The sequence below is a fragment of the Sturnus vulgaris genome, chromosome 9, assembly GCF_052056855.1.
Source record: "Sturnus vulgaris isolate bStuVul1 chromosome 9, bStuVul1.hap1, whole genome shotgun sequence".
Taxonomy (NCBI): domain Eukaryota; kingdom Metazoa; phylum Chordata; class Aves; order Passeriformes; family Sturnidae; genus Sturnus; species Sturnus vulgaris.
In genome coordinates this window covers 27,604,608-27,628,166 of record NC_142251.1, presented here as the reverse complement: position 1 = coordinate 27,628,166, position 23,559 = coordinate 27,604,608, and the positions used below count along the sequence as shown (strand labels likewise).

General features: G+C 49.1%; 2 protein-coding genes across 2 annotated transcripts; one reads left to right on the top strand and one right to left on the bottom strand.

Annotated features, from left to right (window-relative positions):
* Window positions 1-2,103: 2,103 nt before the first annotated feature.
* Window positions 2,104-15,447, bottom strand: TADA1 (transcriptional adaptor 1). The gene is made up of 8 exons (XM_014874759.2): window positions 15,313-15,447; window positions 14,531-14,622; window positions 13,437-13,502; window positions 8,021-8,118; window positions 5,642-5,851; window positions 4,512-4,663; window positions 3,485-3,647; window positions 2,104-2,542 (listed from the first exon to the last, which is right to left on the bottom strand). Exons 1-8 carry the CDS (start codon window positions 15,384-15,386, stop codon window positions 2,390-2,392), a joined length of 1,008 nt encoding a protein of 335 aa, XP_014730245.1. The 5' UTR covers window positions 15,387-15,447; the 3' UTR covers window positions 2,104-2,389.
* On the top strand, window positions 15,445-22,864 carry PRDX6 (peroxiredoxin 6). The gene is made up of 5 exons (XM_014874761.2): window positions 15,445-15,607; window positions 17,169-17,325; window positions 21,035-21,181; window positions 21,620-21,766; window positions 22,265-22,864. Exons 1-5 carry the CDS (start codon window positions 15,516-15,518, stop codon window positions 22,394-22,396), a joined length of 675 nt encoding a protein of 224 aa, XP_014730247.1. The 5' UTR covers window positions 15,445-15,515; the 3' UTR covers window positions 22,397-22,864.
* The last annotated feature ends 695 nt before the right edge of the window (window positions 22,865-23,559 follow it).

Genomic DNA, 23,559 nt, shown 5'->3' with positions numbered 1-23,559 from the left:
TGACTAAAAAAAAGAAATAGTAAAGTTGGTTTAAGTCTCAAGAGACTTGTCATTAGCAGCTCCTCTGTTTTAATTATGCTCTTCAGACTTTGCTTTATTCCTTTATTTTTTGGCTGTGGATGCATAATTTAAGTTTTAATGAGATCAGCAGTGTGCAGGGTCAGCTCCTCCCTCGAACACTGGCATGGAGGAGACCACTTGACTTGGGCCCAGAGCGTGGATTTGCTCTCTACAATGCCAAAGCTGCAAATACACCCACTGCTTGCACACCAAACCCTTGGGAGCTGGAAACAGGAGACCTGGAGGAACTGGAACATGCCCCATGCAGCAGGGAACAGCCAGGCTGAGGTGCTCACAATGGCTCTGATCCCCATATGGGCCATTCCCCTAAGTTAGGACTTCTGATCCTTGTGGCTCCCAACTCGAATACTCTGAGCCCTTGCAGCTCCATGAGCTGAGCAGCCTGTAAAGCATTTGTAAAGCATTTGTAAAGCATTGCTTCTCACAAAAACTCACACTTCATGGGAAAGTGCTTCGAGAACTGTGCCTTTCAGTTTTGAGATCTCTGCAATGCAGCTCGAGTTCCCTGCTCGAGCCTTTGTTGTGCAGCAGGCAAACCAAACACCTCCCTTTGTCAGTGTGGAAGAGATGACTTGGCTCTTCAGAGCACAGCTCAGGCAAGCAGGAGGGAGATTCTAGGGCCACACTGAGCACTCGTTTCAGAACCCGCCTGTGATGCTGTCGGAGGCTGGGTGCCTTCTTCAGATCTGAGATCCTCAGAGCTGCCCCAGAGTTTCTAGCAAACAAACTTAATGCTTTCATTTTACACCAGAAGCATCACAACTATCTGGGAAATCTCCCTCCCACACCCCACAGTCTGTATTTTGGGTGGCTTGATGATCTCACCACCATACAGTTACTAAGGTGAAACGCTGCTTTTTAAAACCCTCATGTAAAAGCCACTGAGGTCAACTTTTAACCAGGTTAAATACAGAAAAACAAAGCAGTCAAAAAAAGAGGATCAAAAGAAATTGTCCATCTTTTCTGCCCCATTCCCCTCTTAACCACACACTGCCAGACCCACCTACAACAGCTCCCATCCTGCCAGGCCCTGCTGCAGTTCTGTGTCCTTGCCTTTCCCAGTTTCCTCATAATCCTGAAATGATCTCATGAAGAGAGCTACCAATACCTGCCCAGACACTGCCTCCCACTATGCCTGACTCCACAGCAGGTTCCAAAGGGGATGCAGGAAAGCCAGGAACACAGGGACAGCTGCACAGCCCCTTGTTACAACATCAACAGTTACAGGGGACAGGAAAGGAAGCTATAAAAACAGTAACTGGGAAGGAATATCAGGGATCTGCACCCTCCTCAGTCCTGGGGATACAGCAGAGAAGAAAACTTCAAAAGAAATATGACCAATCTCCCATCCAAATACATTCCAAAGAGGAAAAAAAGAATGATGTGGAACCATGAGCTTTCCCTTTCACATTCCCCCAGAAGCAGTTGTTTCAATTCCATCAATCTGGAGGCACAGTAAGTGAGTCACCCTTCAGCAGGTACCTCCACGTTTGAGGTCAAACCCGGGCCATGTAGTAATTAAGACACTTCAATGGAATTTTCCTGTCATAAGGTAATTCCCACAGCTGACTCAGGGATACAGCAGAGCACCTGAAACCCAGAAGGTGGATTTTCTCCTTTTACACAGTGATCTGCACATCTCTCATGTGGAGATGTGTGGCTGCATAATTTCATAATGAAGTAATACAAGGCTGCATATTTTTAGAAGGAAGTGATAGGAGAGATTTGCTCATGCTGCAAATCCAAGGAGTCTCCAACACCAACACAATTCCCTTTTTGCCTTGTTTTGTCACAGTTTCTAATAAGAAGTTCCCCTGGTAGAAGAGGAACAACGTCAGCTTAGAGAATTGCTCATCTTCACAAGAGCCCACCCCATAACCAGTTAATGAAAAGGATCCCACAGGCTGCACCAGAAGCTGGACAAGGCCTCTGGAGTCTGAGCTCAGGAGGGAAACCACCTGAGAGGGGAGGGCAAGGAGGCAGATTCTCCATGCTCACAAAAGAAGACAAAAGCATACCTTATTTAAAACCAACTCTTTCCACTCTCACATTTATTTTTGCTAAAAAACAGTCCTTGCAAGGGTGTCTCGTTTCTCTTTTCCAATTCAGTGGCATTGCTGCAAGTACTCCACATGGCACATGACTCTGGGGAAGCAGAGGAAGTGTGCCACAACTCAGTCCCATTTCCATAGGAAAAGCTGACTCATAAATCACATCATCCTGGAGATGCTGGCACAGGTTTGGAATGACAAGTCCCAGGAGCAGGCTGGAGGCACCTGAGGGCTGGCAGGGCTGTCCAGCTCCAGCTCTAGCAGAGCAGGAGGCCCTCCTTGGTCGTCAGGCGCTGCCGATGGATCTTGTCCTGCTGTAGCTCCTCGTGGTTTGGGTGCCAGAGTTTCATCACAATCCTCTCAATGTTGAGAGCATAGACTGTGTGTGCAGGGATCACTTCTTTGTGCACCTGGAAACGCATGTTGGAAAACAAGCTGCATGCTGCCATGCACATTTGGGGGAATAACCTCCCTCTGCCACAGGATGCTCTGGGTGCCAGCTGTGCAGAGTGGGAATAAAGGGAGTCTCACAGGGAGAGCTGCTCCCTGCCAGCACTGCCACAACCACCTCTTACACCACTTTCTAAGGGAGTGTCATGCTAAAGAAACAGTCATTTTGCTCTTGGGAAGCCAATCAATCATTGGTCATCAAAACCATAGAAACAACAATTCTGACTAAACATGGCATGAGTGCTTGATCACAGCTCTGTGGGCTGTATCCACAGCTGTGAGACAAAATCCCAAGCCCTGTTCACAACAGCACAGATCAAGTGGGGAATTTCTCACAGCTAATTTTAGACATTTAAAGTAAGCAATGCCCTCACAGCTGCCACAGAGGAGGGAACACAGTCATACACCCCCAATGAAAATTCATCCAGCTGACCTTAAATGCCTCCCCAGAGTTGGGGTGATCACAGCTAACCCACGGCAGTGGCCTGCATGCCAGGTCCAAGCATTCCTCTAAGTACTCAGGTGGAACATGAGGACTAAGAAGGGACGTGCCAGGTAAGTTATTTTGCTTCAGCACTGTCAAAATCGGTCCAGTTCTGATATAATTCCAGCTCAGTTCTGATATAATCACTGCAGCCTTGCTGCAGAGTTCACCCATCTTGCATAGCTGTGAGATAGGAATTTCCTCATCAGCTCTGCAACTAGGGATCAGAACAAGCATTAAACCACGAGTCAACAGTGGGAACAAATCAAAGGCAAAGAATCTGAGAGGCAAAGAAGGAATGAGACTATGGGAGGACAAAACAAATCCCCCTCCAGGCATGTAAACCACACCTAACACTGGCAGCTGGCACCCAGGGCAGCGCAGCCTGTGACAGGAAGGTGTGACACGACCAGCTTACCTGCAGTGCCTCAAAGAGGTCGTACATGTTGACTGGAGGCAGGGATGCTGGCAGGGTGTCCCCAGAGCAGGCCAGGAGCAGGGCTGCCTGCTGCTCAGCATCGTCAGGAGCGGGTGGAGGGGCCAGGCTCTGACCCGCCGAGGGCGCCGCGCTGCTCGGGGGGCTGGGGGCAGAGCAGGCACAAAAGAGCCCAGTCACAAAACCAGCACCAGCTGTGGCTGTCACACGGCAGGGGCCTCGCTGTTCTGCACCAGCTGATGTGGCCCACATGTACATAACATCATTTCAGCTTGTTCTAGCAAAGTTTTCTTATAAACTCCAGCTTAACGAGGAGCGTGGCCTGACCCTCGACATGCTTAAATGATCTCGGTTGTGCCACTTTTGTCACTTGCAGACAATGGTTTCTACTCAGCAAAACAATTAAGGCACACACAACATTAAACTGGAACGCTGGCCGTTAAGCAGAGTTGTTTGCAGTGCTACAACCAAATCATAAAACACCCACGACCTCCTGTCAACTGCTAGAGGCTGCCACAGACAAACAAAACTGCCTTCTCATACACAAACACTGCCAGATGCACTGCACAAACTCTTTGACACTGAGACTCCAAACAGGAGGATCTCGAAGCCCAGCTAACTGGAAAGATGTGCTAAGGAACTATAAACACATTTAGATGCAGGAAATGACAGGATGGCAGGTCCTCACTGACATTTCAACTCTGTGGCACAACGGCCATGCCTCCACAAAGGCAGAGAATTGCTGTTACCGAAATTTTCAAACCGCAGTCACGAACTGCTGGACAAGCACAGGTAAAGGGAGAGAGATGTAACACAGCCCTACAGTCCAGTGCTGGGAAATCCTCCTATTCTCACTCCCTGTTTAGCTGTACAATCCTCCAGACCAATGCCTTCCTAGTGTGTGAAAGTGAGACACCATCAACACACATAAAAGAAGAAGCTGAGCCATGGAGTAATTCCAAGACTAGCAAAATCCATGTACATTATCAGTGTGCTGCCAGCTCCTTACCACTCTATTAAGTTGTTGTAAGCAACAACGCTGTTCTTCAGATATGGCTGAGGGTTGACATTGCTGCCAAAGGCATACTTGAAATGGCCATCCCTCAGACGATAGGCCTTCCTCCTGGATATCACAGAGGTCAGGATGTCCTTAAGGTGGTTCTGCAACAAAAAACAAATCTTGTGACATGTGCTGACGTATTCACTCATGGCTAGAAGGGCCTCACCAACTGGCACGACAGAAACAGTGCTGCAATGACCACAGGGATCTAAAGATGGCAGGCAACCAATATCCAGACAAATTATAGGACGTTTTTTATTGCTCAACTCTTGGATACAGAGAACATGGCACTTTTTGAGTACTGTCAGCATCAGCCTGTGAACTATACTTTAATATGTGACGCCCTGCTTCAAATGTCAAACGGGTGTCTTCAATGCTAGGAAATTCCCAACCTCTGATTAAGGTTAAGGTTTCATAATTGACACTAGATGTTACACTTGAACTGAAATACACGCCCTGAAACGACAGTGAAAAGCCACTCACTCATCTTATTAATTTGCTTGAAAAGTGCTGGAGAAGGAACTGTCTGAAAAAACCAAGCAGATAACAACTTGATTGGGCCTCACTTACAGATGGAGAACACATGTTGGGCTGCTCTCCACATGCTGAGTGCAGAAACCATCCACACATTAATGCTGTGTCATTCCTGGGATGTGGAAAGTGATGCACCACCAATGGCCGAAGCCAAACCAGGGCTTCACCTGCAGGTATCACCTGATCCTGTCCCTTCATGGCCTGGCCAGACACTGTGCCTGGAACAGACTGCTTTTATAGAACTGGTCAAGCTGGTATTCCCATTCTGTCCCTGCTTTTAAGTGACAGGAAGAGCATTTTCCACAATAGATACTTAAGCATGCCTGGGGTACTGTGCAAGTACCTCAAAACTAACACTGGCAGGCAGAAGTCCAAGACTTCACATCTAGGGCACAAGATTCTCCATTCTCACATTACTCTGGGGTAAAAGGCAAGTGGAGAACAACCAGAGCAGCAGCTTTCAACCCCATGCTGGGGGACAACACCCCAGATTGCACAGAGAGCCTTTTGCTGTTGGTGTCTGCTGCCCCCCAGCTCAGCCTCACCTCCACAGCATAAACAACTGCTGTCACTGCCTCCTCGGTGACATTGTCCAGCCCATGCTCATAGGCAGTGACAATCATCCTTCCTTCCAGCTGGCCACGTGTTGGGAGCATCATGGTGTGAGAGCACAGCTTCAAATCATCATCCTCCTGAGGATCCTTTGCCACAAACTGCTGGGCTCCTGACAATGGGTTCTGAGGCTGGAACCGGTGCTGTCATGAACAAAACATTGAAGATAATATTTAATCAGACCCTTTGCTTCATCAAGGGGACATCCCTCCTCCACTCAGAAAGCATACATCTACAAGAAACCCTCAAAAAGTCCTCCCCAATGACTTGTGACTGAAGAAATTGCTAAGTGATGATTGTGGGTGTCCTTTCATTGGACTTGTCCAGTAGCACCCCAAACCACCTGAACTTTGGGTATCCACAACACACTGCAGCAAGAAATGCTACACACCACATGAAGACTCATTTGCTCTGGCCTGCTCTGCACCTCCCCACCTGCTAGATTTGTTTAATTCTCCTGGGAGTCCCAAATGTGGTCAGTGACTGTACTTTTTATCTCCTTTCACACTACCCAGGTCAGTGACTGGACTTTCACATCTCTCAGACACCCTCTGTACTGAAGAGTTCTCAACTATTTAATAATTTCTTGTACAGAAAGGTATATTTTTACTTACTATCTGTACAGCTTCCCTCCAGATTAAAACCCATGATCCTAAACTTGTGTGATTGATTCTTACATTTCTCTAATGCTTTAAACTTAGCCAAATCCCAGCACTAATTTCATACTCCAATCTCCCTGTGTACTTCCACTACTCTAAGCAGAGCTGTGCTACAGAGCAGCCACTGAGATAGATTAGGACTATTTTTCAGAACTGACTCGGTTATTTAGGGAAAAAACTCAGAGCAGAGCAGGAATTCATACCAGAAGGGAACATTTCCCAGGCCACACATATTCCAGCCCAAATCCTTGCCTGCCCTGTGTCTCAAGCTCTGAGTGCCTGTGATGGCTCATCAGTCCCCAGATAAAGAGGGGAACAAAGGAAATTGAAATTATTGATCCTTGAGGACACCCATGTGCTTGGCCCAGCTGTAACCCACAAGGGAACAAGACTCATCACACTTCCTCTGCTCTCCAGAGGCTGTGGAATGGAATTTGCTGCAAGGCTCTTCTGGGGCACCAGGACAAACACATATTCATAAATGAATATTTGTTCATATTTTAAATATGAACAATGACTATGCAGCAAAGTGGATTTCTCACATCTTCGTTTCCGGGGAGAAAGGGGGGATGCTTCAGTCAAAGGACAGTGTGGCATTTAACTCAAAGTGAAAAACCAATCCACCCACTGCTGATGTGAAAGCAGGTTTCCCTCCCCATAACTCTAAAGATTTACGCTTTCATTACAGGAAAGTTGCATGCCTGGAAAAAAAGACCTTCAAAATGTAAGCAGCTCTCAAGAGGAATGTGGTTTGGGAGAACAGGAGCCAATTGGAATGGACCTGTGGTCATTCACAGCTGTTATCCTGGCCAGTGAGGGAAAGATTACAAAATGTCCAAGTTCTCACTACTCAGGAATTCCACTAGGACCAGACAAGCTCATTAATAACATGCACTTCACAGAGTGCTTACTGCCAAGCATTCCTGAACATGTGTACAAAAACACTAGAAATCTGGTGTATCCTAGAGGTAGTGAGTAAATCCAATTCTAAGAGTTCCAGTACACTATAACTTGCTGCTGAAACTCTCACCTACTTGCTACTGAACTGAAGAGTTATAGTGAAGTTTTAAGACAGGCAAGGTAACACAGACTGAATTCAGAACATCACAGTTCAGCTTGCAGCTGTGAGTACTGCAAAGTAATTTGGCAATTTCTAGCTACAAGGAGCCTTCAGCTAGACTTGCATTCCTTGGGAACACTGGTCTGTGAGTGCTTCATCATAGTCCCTAGAAGGGTACTATGAAGCTTATCAAACCCTGCCTGTTGAAGAGAGAGCCCCATCCCAAATCTCTGTCACACCAGACCCCCTCCACACTGGTCTGGCAGCACAGAAACAAGTGCAGAAAACACAGAACACACAGGACAGGGGTGTAACAGTACTGGGTGGATGTACAGAGCTGCAAGGTGAACTGGAGCTGGCACGTTTCTGTGCTACCTACCAGAAGACAGCACCTTTGAAAGGCATTTTCAGTTCTGAAACAACTTGATCTTCTGAAAGTGTTACACCCAAGGAATATCTCGCTTCTAACACTTTGAGAGTTAGTCAGAGAATTTGAGAGTTAGTCAGAGAGTTCTGTCTGACTGCCTGAATAAATAGTAAATCACTTATTTTAAGAATTTGGCAGATGTGTAAAGAGAACCATAGAGACTTACATCAAACTTTTGGCGAACGGAAGAAATCTTTTTCTTCCCTTTGGGTTTTCCAGGTTTAGTTGCAGAGCCACCTGGCCATGGCAGAGATCCAGAACCTTCTACAAATTGAAAAGAAAAAACAGAACAAATGAAAACAAAACAAAACACAAAAATAGAAACAACAACAACAAACAAAAAGAAACCAACCAAACAAAAAACACCCCACTCAGTTGATGGTGCTCATTTAGGGCCAGAATGAAACCCTTCACATTTGGCCACCTGGTAAGCCTCCACCCAAAATCAACAGCCATAGCACAAAGGAAGGTTTTTTGAGGGAAGAACACTTTTGGTAGCCCCCCTCCTCCTTTTTCAGCCCCTTGCTACTTTGACTCACTTACAATACCCATGACTTATGTAGCAATTTCTGTCCACAAACCACACAAAACCCATGGTGGAAGGAGAGAGATAAGCACAGCCTGTAAGAAAACCAAAAGGAAGGAACAAGAGCTTGCCTGGAGGTGGGTTCTCCTCTCACCCACTTCTGGTTCAGGTCAGATGCTAAACCATCTGAATTGAGCAGTCTGACCCCCCAGTTCTTCTGCTTCAGCAAGATTTGTCATGGATCCTTATTAAACATCACAGCTGATTGTTGTGTTACACTGAAGAGAAGGAGAAGGGGGAAGAGCTGCAGAGGCCACTGAGCCCAGGAGCAGGACGTCACTTATGTGACCAGTGAGTAAACAGCTGAAAAAGAGGTACCTGTTTAATACCAATAAATAAATACATTTGGTCACATCATCAGCTCAAAAGTCCACTGAACACTGCCTGACAGCTACACCTACAGCAGGCCAAACCACATCCTGATAATCACACAGCTCTTGGCAAGGACAGCCTAGCAAATTTCCTGCTGAGAGGTTTACAGCATCTGTGAGCAATTAATTCCTTCAGGAACGTTGGCTTAGGACAGCCCTGCATTGGATGTGTGTGTGCTCGCTGACAGGGAACAAGTGCAACTGAGAGACTGGACAGCCCTCTCGTGGCTGCAGAGCAGCCCGTGCTGTGTGCCTCCAGCACCCTCCTGCCCTGGTTTGGCACTGCAAGGGAGCATCCTTTCCTTTTGGAGCAGAGCATGCCCTGAGCCACGTCCCTGTACACCTCCAGGGAGCTTAACTCGGCTCTGAAGGGACTTCAGCTGCCTCCAAACAGAGGCTGCAGCTCTGCTGCCAGGCGATTCTCACAGCACAGCAAGGTCTTGGGCATTCCTTGGCCACACCTCAGCCAGAATTTGCCATTTCCTCCAGACAGGGACAAGAAGTGAATATTATATAGTCCCTATTTTAATGTTTAAGCCTTTGCACATCACACCACCCACAATCTGGCTAGCCTCACTGACCAACACCCAGCTGTGGTTCTCTCCTGCTCCCACAGCTCTCACCAGCTTCACACCCATCTGTGGGTTTATCTCTGGCTGTCCCAACTATGCTTAATTTGCTGTAATCAAGAATTAACTATGTTTAATTGGCTGCAAACACAGTTATACCACAGTCCTGTTTGTAAGGAGTGAGGCTGGCTACAAGTCCTTGACTATGGGGAGCTTCCCACACTCAAAAGCACCATGTCCTCTGCACTGCAAAAAAACCAAAATTCTAAAAGGATGAGGCTCAAGCAGAGGATTCAGGTGAAGTTTTTTGAATGTTCAGCTGCTAAGAAGGGATTAGAAACAACCTACACATACAGAGATGGCACATTCTCCCTATATTAAAAAAAAAAGTGACCAAGAAGTGTAGCTACATTCCATTAGAGAGGTGGAAACCCACAGTCTACAAAACCTGTTGTCAAAATATACTGGTTCAATTTAAGAAATTAAAAGATGATAAATAAAACCTCCCCCAAAAAATTGTACTGTTCATCAACACATCACAAGAGAGGCCCTAATAATGGGGCATAGGAAACCACTGTGGAGAACCACATCAAGTCCCACACAGCTCCTTCACAGCCTCATTTGTGACCAGAGAAAGTGCAATGGATGGAGACAGAAAACACAAAGACACTTTTCTCTGACGGTGCTCTGCAGATATAATAGGTTACAGCTAAGTCTGAATTTTTAAAATGCCTTTTTTAAGAAAAATAACACAGTAGGTTTTAAATTAAATGGCAACTAAATTTTTAGGCTTTGACTACAGATCTGAAAGATGCAACTTAATTGAATCTCAACGTGCACATTTAACAAGAACTTAGCCAAACTCGGCTGAAAACAAGGAAAAGGTGAGATACAATCTCCTCCTCCCCACTATAATAAGCACATAGCAGAATTTTTGGTTCCTTTTCCAGGTTTTCATATTACCAAGCCCAACTTGCACTAGATGAAGAAAGCAAAATTTCCCTCTAGCATTCTAAGAAAACCAGTACTTGCCTTCCTGGCCACAAATGACAAGGCTGGGTTGGCTCAGGCATGAAACTTCAGAGATGTCTGCAGCTTTTATTTCATCTTGCTAGCAAAGGAATCAGACCTGAACAAGCCACAGCAGTGGCTGCTGCTCTGCCCTCAAAGATCAGCACCAGATAAAAACTTTTTTTCTAGGAGCTGCCACATCTCTGCACAGCACCAGCCAGTCCAGACAGAGTCTGCCAGGCTTGCCTGACGTGCTACATGAGGAAAGGACAAAGATACAGAGAAAGTCACCACAGAAAGCAGCAGACAGAGAGAAAACACACATTTCCCACGCCTGTTTACTTGATCTCCCGTTTGGAGGGGGTTGTTTGTTTTAATCTTCTTGCAGCAACAAGGCTTTTGGTCCGGAATTCTGCTGATATTTGGCTGATATTTTGGCTGCCAAAAACTCACACTCCCATTTTCCTACTTTTCCTCCCTTCTCATTACTTTGGAGAGAAGCAAACACAAGCAACCTGAGCCGATCTCACAGCTCAGAGCCCTCTAAGCAAAGCCTGTGGCCAAACGATGAAATAAAATATTCCTATTATTCCACGTGAATTCTAATTCACTGGAACACCTTTTATTCGGCTCCAGACTACTACTGAGTAAATTAAATCCTCACATCACTGTTTGCAATTGTCTCAGTTTTATTGCTAACATGTAGCTAGGAAAGGAGGGAACAGTTCAAGCAAGATACATATTAACTGAAGAAACCTTGCTACCCTGAGTGCCTGCAACTGTCCCACAAAAAATATTCCAATACAGTAACAAGTACAATTTTACCACTGACCACATGATTACCTTTTAATACAAAATAACATTTTAAGGATGGTTATTTCCCCTTGTCTCTCACACCAAGGTGGAAAGTGCGTGCATTAGTAACCCTTGTGATGGCGTGCCAAGTGCCTCAAAAACACTTCTTTAAAGCTACTTATTTCCATGAATCATGAAGTAAACACCTTCTACCCAAAAGACAGTGGTTGAGACAAAAGCCTGTTAGCTTTCCATTGTTACATGGAGGGGGGAAAAAAAACCAGAGAGAAAGAAAAACAAACAAACCACAACAAAAAAATCTAGCAGGTGTCAGACTGGCATCTAGGGGAAGAAAAAGAAATCTAGATGTTAACAGCTAGTATTCCACTCCTACTGCATTTTCCTGGGCTTGCATGTACAACCCTACACAGCTGACAGTGAGATTTTGTCTGTAAGAGATCTGCCACTCAGGGGCCCAGAAAGAGGAACCTCAGCACAAATCAGCTCCCAAAATATTGGGGGACACTGCATTGATCTGTGGAGAGCAAAACTGAGCCTCTGGAAGGGACTAGCAGAATGCACTGTTAGCTCCAGAGCACCAAACCACATCTTTCAGACCACACAGCCATGATTAAACTGACTTATTTCAAGCTGGTTTATGCAATCTGTGGACACAGAGCCAGCCAAAGCTTGCCTGAAAGCCCTGGAGGTGGCCAGCACTGGGAAAGGATCCTGGCCAGCTGGTTCACTACCACATGGTGTCCCACTACAACCAGGGCTCTTGGAGGGCTCTGAAGAGAGCAGCTGCAAAGGGACAACAGAAAACGACCTCCAGGGACTTGAAATTAAAGAGATCAGGCAGGAAATAATGAGCATATGGAAAGAACCTGTGGAGCAGCACCCTGCTCTGTGCTGGGGCTCCTACCTTCAACACAATCCTAATTGTGTTGAAATCCTAATCCTTTTCAGTCTCCCTTGAAAAACCTGGGAGAGTTTGCTGGTGAATCCTGACCAGAAAGCTGCATGCCATCACCGAGTGGCATAAAGAGACAAATGATATTCGGTACAGCTGAGCCCAGATAGGATATATACACAGGAAAAACAAACCCCAACCTGATCGCTGCCTCTCAGAAGCAAGACCTCTGAGCTATGAACTCCACCCCAACGCTCCCAGCAGCTCACTGCTGAGCTCAGAGAACAGGCCCTGCCTCCCTCCCCCTCTCATTTAGACTCAGCTGCTCCAGGTGATAATCGGGAATCACTGTTCCCTGTGTAATTAATTATTCAACGTTGAAAGCAAGGAACAACAGATTCAGACATAAACTTTCTGATTTATGAGCCCAGACCCCAAAAGGGAACAAGTTTAGGACACACACGATGTTTCTGAAGTTCCATCAACAGAAAAAAAAGCAAGTTTGGAGGTGGGGATCATTAACATTTAATTAGCACAGCTACTAGAGTAAAGGACCAGCTCCAACACAAAAACCTGTGGGCATCCATGAATTTTGCAGGCATTGTTTCCTCTAGCTACAACAGGCACCTCAATAACAGGAATTCTCTCAAAAAACTCATCTCCTAGGTCTCAGCCCATGTGAGCTGCAACAACTTTCTCTCTTTTCCTACACAGCACTTCCATATCTTGAATTGCAGCTCATTTGCCCTTGCTACCACATCCCTGGGTTGAGAGCTCTTTTGAAAGCCAAACAAATCATGCCTTGCAACCTTGAGGACAGCCATTCTAGACATCCACAAAGTTAAAATGTAATTCTAGATGCTCACGAAGGTTAACTATCTGCAGACCATTGGGTTACTCGGTCATAACTCAACCAAGGCTCCCTGTAAGCACTTTTCTATCAGATATGCACTTGAAATCAAGATCAGTCAGCAATACTCAGCTCTTCACAATGACCAGGAATAAAGTTCAGAGGAGAGAGGAAGAGATAAGCAAAGCACATCAAAGAGAAAGCTGAATCTGCCTTTACCCTCCAGCTCAATCCAGAAATCAAACCAGATTATCACAGTCAGCAATCCAGCATCAGCCTCTAACCAAGCACACACACTTCAGTCATAGAAGCACCTCTGCTGAAATCAGCTGAAACACTATTTTTGCTACATTTTTACCTGTGTGGCAAAAAAAACCCGTGAATATTAAGGCTGAGAATACTGGGGTACTGTGAACACACACCCCAAACACACAAGTGGCAGGCACAGTGTTACACCAAGGGCTTAATGAGGCTTCTTGGGACTCACCTGGGGCAGAAACCAAGATCTGGCATCGAGTGAGAATAGCCAGGAGGAAATCATTGTGAGAGTGGACTGTGGAGAGAGAGAGAGAGAGCTCGTTAACAGCACACCAGTGCCCAGAGGTATCTCCAAAGCCATCCTAAAGTAGCTCCCCAAGCTTTCACACTTTTGTGTTCTCCCCACCTGCTCAGTTCATTTTCAATTCATGGTTTTTTGAGAGTTTTCTTCTACTGGGCTGAGAATCTACTACTGTGACAACACAGAAGATACTACACACAGAACAGAAACAATGAGTGAGTAACACAGGTGAGTGTTACACACACCTACAGTGTGTTACAGCTACTTGACAAGCCTGGTGTAGTCATCCAGTCAGGGGAGCAGCTGTCCCCATGGCCATGCAGGCATCCCACTGCAGTGCTTTTGGTTTTGCTAGAAAATCCACCAAAATGAGAGCCAGCCCCCCACAAGGATGAAGTCAACTCAAAGAGGTTCTAATAAAACAGAAGTTCACTGCAGAGGATTTCCAGAACACAGAGTAATTGTGCACTAGAGAAAATGAAAACAGCTTCAGAGGCAGGATCAGAGGGTTACAGAATCCTCTTTGGAGCACCAAAAAACTCCCTGAAGGGATCACAAAGGTGGAAGCCAGGAGCCCCCACAGTGAGCTCAGCAATGCCCACCCATGTTTGCCGACAGAGAAGCAAGGATGGAGGAATCTCACTCTTCAGCACTCCCCCAGGCCAGGAAGGACCTGCCTGCTGCAAATGCACCCAGGTGAATCCAGGGTCTCCTACTTCAGCTACAACCAAAGGGAAAGCACAGAAAGGACTGTGCCTCACGGTGACATTTTAAAAAAAGGCTTTTTGTTTGCTCCAAGAGCACGTTTAACATTTGTAACACGTTTACACAATGCCAAGTTGTCAGTGCAGGGGTTACACAGGGACTTCCCCATGCAAACCAGGGCTCCTCCCACCATTTTAACCCCATTGCTGCCAGAGCCCTGGCCACTGCAATTTCCCTCACAAGCATTTTCTCTGTTCGGGAAGCACTTCGGAACTTCCCAGGCCTGGCAGGGAAAAGAGCACCAGGTGTCATTTTACCATTGTCCTGTGTGAGAAGCCTGCGTGCTTCCAGGTCAAACTCCTCCTTACTGATCTTCTGCTTGAACCAGAGTTTCAGGTTGGCCCAGTACCTTGGGAAGAGCAGGGAAGCACAGAATCAATTGGGTTGGAAAAGACTTCAAAATCATCGAGCCCAAAATACCAACATCAACCAGACCGTGGCACCGAGTGACTCTTTCCTTCAGCACCTCTGGTTGATGCCTTCAGTTTTAGCTTTCATATTTTTCAGATTCTGTACTGTGTGTGATTCTGAACTTCATACAAAGTGTTACAAGTTCTCCTCACAGCTCAGGCACACAAAACAATCCTTTGCCAGCCCCACAACCAAGGACACCGCTGCAGCTTCAGCCCCAAAAAGTGCAAACAACAGCGAATTGAGGAGAGAATCTGGGAGGATGGGACTGCAGAACCTGGAGCTGGGATTGGACAATGAACCCCAAGATGGAAATGCACCAAAACTTATAAAAGTGTGACAACTTGGGACTCTGAATCCATCTTGGGTGTAGCCACAGCCAGGCTCTTGTACTACCCAAGGTGAATCCTGTGAAGGCCTTTTAATAAATCCCTACTTTATTCCTTTAACACCGTCTAGCCTCTGTTCTAGACAGCCTCTCCAGGCATCATCATGAAGTGCAGACAGCGGAGGAAGAGCGCTGTTCCCACACCCAGCAGCAGGGCCGAGGTTTTACACGGACACGGGAGGAGCCGGGAGCGTCCCGCAGTGCCCAGCCCCGCACCCCCCGCTCCCTGAGGGCACTCACTGCTTCACGTTCTCTCCCAGCGCCTCGCTCAGGCTCTTCTTGGCCGCCTCCAGCTCGCTCACGTAGGTCGCCATCACGGCCGCGGCCCCTCCGCGCCGTCACGTGACCGCGCTCACGTGACCGCGGGGGGCGAGGTCCGCGCGTGCGCAGAGCGGGCGGCGGCCCCGGGAATTGCACCGGGAATTGCGCTGGGAGCTGCAGCTATGCCAGGACTGCTGCTGGGCGACGAGGCACCCAACTTCGAGGCGGACACCACTCAGGGCCGCATCCGCTTCCATGACTTCCTGGGAGACTCGTGAGCACTGGGGGATGCGCTGGGAGCGGGGATTGGGATGAGGATGGGGATGGGGATGGGGATGGGATGGGGATGGGATGTCCGCGCCGCCGGGAATCCCGGGAGCAGGGATGGAGCGGGACCGCTCACCGCGCTCCTTCCGCCTGGCTGAATCCCGCGTGGCGGGTTCCCAAATGTGCCAAAATTGCCCCAAAATGTGGGTTTTTCTCGTGGAACCGGGAGGCCGGGCACGGCGGGGAGGCAGAGCCGCCCATCCCCATCATCCCTGGAGCCCCCGAGGAGAGGAGAGAGGCAGATTCCCGTGCACTCCCGGCACGGCAAAGCCAGGCTTGGCAGAGCGGCGCTTAGCCCAGGCCGGTCCTGAGAGCGGCTCGGGTGTCACGTACATCCCGGGAATTCGGAGGGTGCGGTGACAAAGGGCTCTGGTCCTGCCGGGCACCAGTCCCGCTCATTCCCGGCGTGCTCGGGACTCGCTCCCGCTTGGCAGGCTCGAATCAGCCCCTTCTGTCGGCTTTGTGAGCAAAAGGGAAAAAAAGAACTCTCTGAGCCTCTCTCAGGCCTTCTGGAACTGGCTGTTCCAGCCTGCTCACACACGTGGCACCTTTCTTCCTCCTCGGTGGTTTGCTGCTGTTCATTCAAGCAGTGTAGTTATTGTATGAAAAGTCTCGGCAGCAGGTAACTCCATAAGTTCCCGGTGATCCGTGTTGGTCGCACGGCAGAGCTGCAGGAGCCGCACTTGAACTTCTAACTGCATTCCCAAATCCCTCAGACAGGGCTTTCCCCACTGCTGTGGTGCTGGGGGCCGGGTGACAATCAGTGCAATAGAGATCTATGCAATTTGGGCTGAGAAACGGTGCAGCAAGTCTCTGGCAGGGCATTTGAAGTGCTGGGGTGGCTTTATTTTAGCACCTGGGAAGTCCTGAGAGCCTTTTTGCTCCTGCTGCCTTTCTCTGTGCACTGCTTTCCTTACCTGTGAGGTATAGGAATAGCATTTGCCTGCTCTAAAGACTCCAAATCCATTGCTGCCAAGCTGGGGGCAAAAGCGAGGTGGCTGAGTTGTTAACTCCTGGCCTCCCCTGCTAATTCATTAATTCTTACTTTTTCAAGTGTTTTTAGCAGCTCACAGCAGGAGCTGGGCTAAGGCTTGATCCTGTCCCATACTTTTGCTGTAGATGATGTACATTTGTGTGTCTCCTGGTGGGGATGAGCTGTAGGGGCTCGTGGATCAGTGACATCTCTGCCATAACCTGGCTGGCACCTGCATCCTCTTACACATGGCATCTCTGGGCTACCGTGTGGCTCCCCCAAAATTCCTCACATGGCATGGTGTCCACCTCCATGGCAAGAACCGTGGGCTATTCCAGCATCTCCTGGAGGGAGAGTGGGGCGAGAGGTGCAGGGAGTTTCCCAGAGCAGAGCTTATCTCATGGAGGTTTCTCGTGACAGGGAAGGGTTTCCTTACCAGATAGCCGGGCTGTTCCTGCACTCCGCACCGTGCAATCCGCACAGCTTTCTGTCTGCAGCACAAACCAGACAGCTCACCTTCAGCCTTCCCTTGCAGGTGGGGCATCCTGTTCTCCCACCCTCGGGATTTCACCCCTGTGTGCACCACGGAGCTGGGCCGGGCGGCCAAGCTGGCGCCCGAGTTCAGCAAGCGCAACGTCAAGATGATCGCGCTCTCCATCGACAGCGTGCAGGACCACCTCTCCTGGTGCAAGGTAACACCTCTGGGCACGGCTCAGGGGGCAGCTTGAAAGCCCTCACAGCCTTGGAGGGATGTATGTCACATCCCAAAGCGTGGGGGTGCTGGAATTCAGAGCGGGAATGGAGAATTCTCCATCTTTGTGGAGCGCCCCACAAAGTGCTCTGTGCTCTTTGATGCAAGAGGAAAACAATATTTTTGCTGTCCCACCACTAGCTGAAAGGGTTAAAATGTGTGGAGGTGATGCCAGAATCTCAGAGGAAGGCAACCTATCCACAGACCCTCAGGAAAGCTCTGTAATGGAAACAGGAAAGGAAAAGAGGCATCAGAAGTGAGGAGTGAAGTTGCAGTTCGTGCTTGGGCAGGGAGGAGAAAACAAAAGACAAATAGAGACGTGTTAAATATAAAAACATAAATAGGAGAACAATAAATGTAAAATGAACGTGAGGGAGTTTTAAAAAAGATGGGAGTGGAATAACTCAGTGAAGGAGCTAAAGTTTAACTTCACAGGCAGCCTGTGTGTGCTGCCAGGGAGAATGGTTCCAGGCCTAGAGGTGGTAGGGGTCTAAAATGAGTATTTCAGATAGAAATGGCCAGAGTGTAAAAATCCTTGGGTGAATTACCTGCCACTCTCTTAGCTCTTAAAATTGGGACTGTTCTCACATATTTTCCAGTGGTGAGAGGTGCATGCAATAAGAGGCATTAAAAGTGAGAAATTTCTACACTCGGACATTATTTCATGGCTGACTGGCTTTAGAAATTAGCTAATTGCCTTATTGCTTAAATCGACCTTTGTACCTGAGCTGTGCATGGCCAATGTCCCAGCAAGCCTCAGAAAAGCAATGTACATTAAATGAGATTTCTGTGCTGCTCAAACTGGCTGAAACCAGCAGCCAGATTAGCAAATAACATGTCATTAGAAATGTTTCTGTTTCATAACAGAAAGTTTGCATTGTGCTTTTGTGAGGGAGACTCATCTGCTGTTTGGATCAAGCTAAAGTGTTGGGGTGTTGCTGACTTCTGCAAAGGCTTTGAATTTGTAAGAAGCTTCCCAATGAAGTCAGCTCTGTGAAAGGCAGGCTGTTTCTTGCAGGAAAAGCAGTAATTTGTGTCAAGGGAGGGAAGTGCTGAGCTCTCTCAGGGTGTGTGGGGTTCAGCAGGCTTGGGTGATCTGAAAAAGAAGTTAACGAGCTGACTCTGCTGATGCTATGGAATTATTCAGCACAACCTCAGGAGAAGTTGCAGAACAGCCTCTGGATGCTGGCTGAGGGGAGGCAGAGCAGGAAAGCCTTCTGGAAAAGCCACGGAGAGGGCAGTGATTCAAGCTGTGGTGAGCCTGGCAGAAGCCTTGGAGACAGAGGTTTGGAAGTGTCAGCTCAGCACCTGTCAGAACTAGGTGAAAGTCGTCCAAGCAAAAGATCCAGTTGGTGAGGACAAATCCACAGAAGGAAGGCTGGAGTGTTCCATGCAGCCTGTGCTTCACTGGATTAAATTTAGAAGCCCTATGAGTGAGCAAAACTTTGGGCAGAACCCTCTGTGCAGAATTCCCAAACACTCCTCTGCTTTCTGTCTGGATGAAACTGCTTTTACCTGGAGCACAGCCTGCAAGGAAGCAGGTGGGCAAGAGGGGTGGCTGAAATCCTGCATGAAACTCTAAAGAAACTCCTGCTTGCTCTGCTGCCAAATTTCAGTGGGCAGAGCCAATAATCCTCGTGTCACTTGGTGCAGCTCTGCTTTCCAACCAGAGATGTCACAGCTATTCTTAGCCATCCCTTAGCCAAAAAAGAGAAGCTTGCTCCAGGACTGGGAGCTGTAGCTCAGCCAGGGATTGATCCCACCCTCCCCAGTCAGGAGCTTCTCCAAGGGCTGGGTGAATGCCTGAGCTCCTCCAGCAGGCCTGGCTGGCACATGCTGTGCATGTCAGAGGTTTCAGTGATACTCTGAAATATTGGCCACTGATACCTGCACCTTGGTGAGTCGGTGGTGAACAAATCACACCAGGGATGTCTGGTTTCAGCTTGGACTCTGGAAAGAAAATTAGTGGCAAGGGAAGGGAGCCATGGGTGTTGTATTGCAACACAGAGTGTGGTTTGTGAGGCTGCTTTCTAGAGCTCCCCAGGTCATGAAATTACGTGCATTTTGGAACGAGTCAGTCCATAGGGTCCAGATATTGCTTCTCAGAAACTCCTCATCCTCCAGCCCCTGCTCTAAAGAGAGAGGGGTGGGTGGCTCTCATTTGCTGCAGCCTCCTGTGACTCTGTGGAGCCTTCAGCAGCATTTCTCCTCAGCTGAACTCTCCAGCTCTGCTTTCCTTCTCTGCTCTGCTCTGACAAGGCAGGTTTTCAGGACAGCAGAACCCATTCCTTGCCTCCTTCCAAGGCAGGCCTGACCACAACCCAGCTGAGATCAATGGCCCCTATTTGCAGAGCCGTGGTGACACAGAAAACAAGCAAACAGAAAAGCTGGAAAGGAAACACTTGGCCACGTGTGCACCACTTGACCTGCTTGCAGCATCCTGAGCAGCTGGGGCAGGGCTCCAGCCCCTTTGTCAGCACCAGCAGCCATGGGAGGCTGAGGAGGGGTGCAGGTCCTGCCTGCTCTTGCTGCTGTTGGTGTGCTCTGAGCAGTGCCAAAGGACAGCAGCACTTCCAACCCTGAGCTCCCTCCCTGCTCTCCCACATTCAAGGCCTGGAGAAGGCAGAGAGATTTGTACATGGGGGTTATCAGCTGAGCTGATAGTGCAGCACAGCAGTGCCAGGGAGGCTCACAGCAGCACTGCAGTCAGTTTTGTCTCCTTGTAGCATGAAAAGGGGGGAAGGAACAGGCTGCCTTGTTCTGGGGCAGGAACCTTGAATTCTACTTGCTTTGATGCTGGCAACTGCTCTGCCTGTGCTGGGGCTCTATGTGACCTGTGAGGGTGGTACTGCAGACTTCAGGGATTACTTAAATGCTCTCCTTGAGTCCAGACCAGGTTTGGAGATGCTCAAAATACTTTTTTTTTTGTGTGTGTGTGTATTTGTGAAGCAGGTCCAGTTTGGACTAGCACAGGGAGGAACCTCATAAACCATGGTCACAAGTTTTGTGGTTACATGTAACTGCAGGGCTGTGGAGGAGAATGGTTTTCTCTTCTGTCCCAGGCATGGTTCAGAAAGGAGTGAGCAGTGTCCCAGCACCTGCACTCAGGCTTCCACTCCAGTTTTTTGGGAGCCTTTAGTTAAGTAAGCTGTGAATGACTCACTGAATGGTACTGGTCCCTTACACAAGACCTGTGGAGTGTCGGACTTTCCTTTGTCAGCTGCTGGTTTGCTCTGCCTCTAGAGAAACAATTCCTTAGGAGCACAGTCCAGTTCAGGTGACACCCACACAAGTGTCAGCAGTGCTAGCAGAGAGCTGGCAGAGGGACACAGTTCTCAGTGGAAAGTGGTTAAACCTCTCTGTGTCACTAACATAGGCAGGAATTCCTTATTGTTTCATACCCACTGCCTGGGCAGAGCAGCTGCTCCATGGGTGTGAGTGAGAACTGACCCTCAAGAACAAGGCACAAAGCCCAGCCTGGCACAAACGTTTCTGGTTTGTCACCTGGTTTCTGGAAACTTCATGGAAGGCCATGAGCCCCTGGCTGTTCTGTCCCAGGAAAGCAAGTCAGGAGCTTCTGCAGCTTCTGCTTCTGCCTGGCTCTGCCTCTGTAGTGGCCACAGGAACATCCCATGGTTTTGTCTGTGCAGGATATCAATGCCTACAATGGGGACCAGCCTGCAGAGAAGCTGCCCTTCCCCATCATTGCTGACAAGAACCGGGAGCTGGCTGTCAAGCTGGGCATGCTGGACCCCGACGAGCTGGACAAGGATGGGATGCCCCTGACTGCTCGGGTGGTGAGTGCCTGGCCCCACAGCAGTACAGAAGCACAGCCTGCCACCCTGCCCTGTGCCTGTGGGACAGCTTGCCTGGATGGCCATGGCCATCCTCAGGAGCTAGGATGACTCCTTTGGGCTGGAACCTTGGGCTGTGTCACAGTGACCCACCTGATCCCAAATTAATTTTTGGCTTGATCTGCTGGACTTTCCCTCTCCCCTCGTGAGCTTGCACTAGAAGGGCACAGGTAGCACAAGCTGGCATTGGACACAGGAGTTCCCAGAGCAAAACCACAATCCCTGAGCATCAGTTCTCTAGATCCCCTCCATGGCATCTCCCCTCTCCCAACACCTGTGATAAAGCAGCTCCCAGGAGAGAAGGAACATCAGGGCTGAGCAGATCCAGCAGAGCAGTCAGACCAATGTGCCCAGCCCCTGACACTGTCTCCCTGTGCTCAGGTGTTCGTTTTTGGGCCAGATAAGAAGCTAAAGCTCTCGATCCTGTACCCAGCCACCACTGGGAGAAACTTTGATGAGATCCTGAGAGTGGTGGACTCCCTGCAGCTCACAGCATACAAGAAGGTCGCTACTCCTGTGGACTGGAAGGTGAGGAGCAAGGCAAAGCTCAGAGCCAGGCATTGAAATGGCAGCCAGCCCCCTTGCAGGGGGACACACAGGGTGGGGGAAGCAGCAGCTGGAGGCAGCCTTGCCTCTGAAGGCTCCTGATCCCTGCAGCATAAGCTCCCAGTGGGATGGGCCAGCTCACCCACCTGCCTGGAAATTCCATTCCCCAGGGCTTGGAATCAAGGGGGAGCCAGCACCACATGTCCAGAGGTGCCTGAACGAGAGGAATGGATGAGCAGGCTCTGTCCATCATCCCAGCAAGGCTCACATTCTCCCCTCCTTACTCCCTGCTCCCATGGGAGTGCTGTGGCTGTGGGATGCCACTGGCAGGGCTGGCAGATGGCACAGCTCTCGCTTTGGACATCTCCTGGTGTAGCTCCTCCTCTGCCCTCACTGCTGGCTCCATGGGACATGGCTGGGGCACAAGGGCTGAGTGTCCAACCCTGCCAGCTCCTCAGTGTCCCCATTTGTCCCTATTAGCCCGGTGACAGCGTCATGGTCGTGCCCACCTTACCTGACGAGGAAGCCAAGAAGCTCTTCCCCAAAGGAGTCTTCACCAAGGAGCTGCCCTCGGGCAAGAAGTACCTGCGCTACACCCCGCAGCCAGAGTGAGGCGTCTGTGTGTCCGTCAGTCCTGCCGGGATGCCAGAGCCTTCCCGAGCCCAGCTCCCGCCCGTCTGACACTGCACAATCCACAGCCTGGCAGTACTAAACTAGCCCTCCTGTCCCTTTCACCCCCACATCCCCTCAAAACTAAACCCCAGTGGTTTCCTGCCTCCAAGGCTGAGAGGAACAGAGCAGTGGGGACTCCAAGGCTCCTGCTGTGGTGTCTGTCCTGTTTGCTTCTAGCCATGCTTGTCCCAGAGAAATGCTGTGGTGAGAAGGGGTGTCCTGCTGGGACAGGGAGCTGCTGTGTGCCTTTCAGAGCAGCCATCTAACCTTTGGTCCCAGGAGTAAGGGAGGAGCTGCAGAGCCAAATCTCTCACTTGTTAACTGCTTTCTCATCTCTTGCTGGAAGGTGATTTGTTCCCAGGTTTTGTGGAAGAGGGAATCAAGCAAATAAACTGACCTTCAGTACTACCTGCAGCGTCCCTTGTGTGTCTCTGCTGGCCCCCACAGCATTTGCTATGGCCATGCAGCTGGGATTTGTGCCCAAGCTCTGGAGGGGGGTGGCAGCAGCACAGACTTCCCTTGTTCTTGCTCTGCAAGGAGGGCATTTTGGAAAGACAGGTTGTGCCAGGGCACATGGTCTCAGACAAGGCAGTTGTGCTTCCCCTGCTGGGAAGGAAGAATGTGCCTCAGCTTGGCCTGCCCTTGGCTGCTGGGCAGAGGGTCCTTCCCTGCTCCTAGGGCAGGAGCAGGCAGGACAGGAGCTGTGCAAACTCCTGCCTGCTCTCCCACACCCCCAACTCAGGGATTTGTCAAGAGATGAGCAATGTTTTAATATAACAGTAGGAAAGGAAGCTGCTCACTGAATAGCTCATAGGGTGGCTGCCAGCATCCCTCAAAGCCCAGCACAGCCAGCAATGCCCAAAAGGAGCAGCTCTTAAAGAAATCAGTTGTCCTGGGGCACAAATGTTACCCCCCAGCAAGTGAGGACTGGCAGGTTGGATGTTCAAGGTGAGCAATGAGATCCCCCTCCAGGCTAAACCTCAGGCAGCCCTCTTTCATTATCCCTCCCCCCCCCCAAAAAAAGGGGTTTATTAATTTTTAATTGCCTTCAGGAACTATGCAGTGAATATTGGTGTATTTCCCCAAATGGCTTTTAAATGAAC

Excerpts from the sequence above, each read along its gene's own strand:
- TADA1 (XM_014874759.2), bottom strand. The coding sequence starts at position 15,386 with ATGGCGACCTACGTGAGCGAGCTGGAGGCGGCCAAGAAGAGCCTGAGC. Across the intron at positions 14,623-15,312 it reads CTGGGAGAGAACGTGAAGCA|GTACTGGGCCAACCTGAAAC; the intron begins GTGAGTGCCCTC and ends GCTCTTCCCAAG. Across the intron at positions 3,648-4,511 it reads TACAACAACTTAATAGAGTG|CCCCCCGAGCAGCGCGGCGC; the intron begins GTAAGGAGCTGG and ends CTCTGCCCCCAG.
- PRDX6 (XM_014874761.2), top strand. The coding sequence starts at position 15,516 with ATGCCAGGACTGCTGCTGGGCGACGAGGCACCCAACTTCGAGGCGGAC. Across the intron at positions 15,608-17,168 it reads CATGACTTCCTGGGAGACTC|GTGGGGCATCCTGTTCTCCC; the intron begins GTGAGCACTGGG and ends CTTCCCTTGCAG. Across the intron at positions 17,326-21,034 it reads ACCACCTCTCCTGGTGCAAG|GATATCAATGCCTACAATGG; the intron begins GTAACACCTCTG and ends TTGTCTGTGCAG.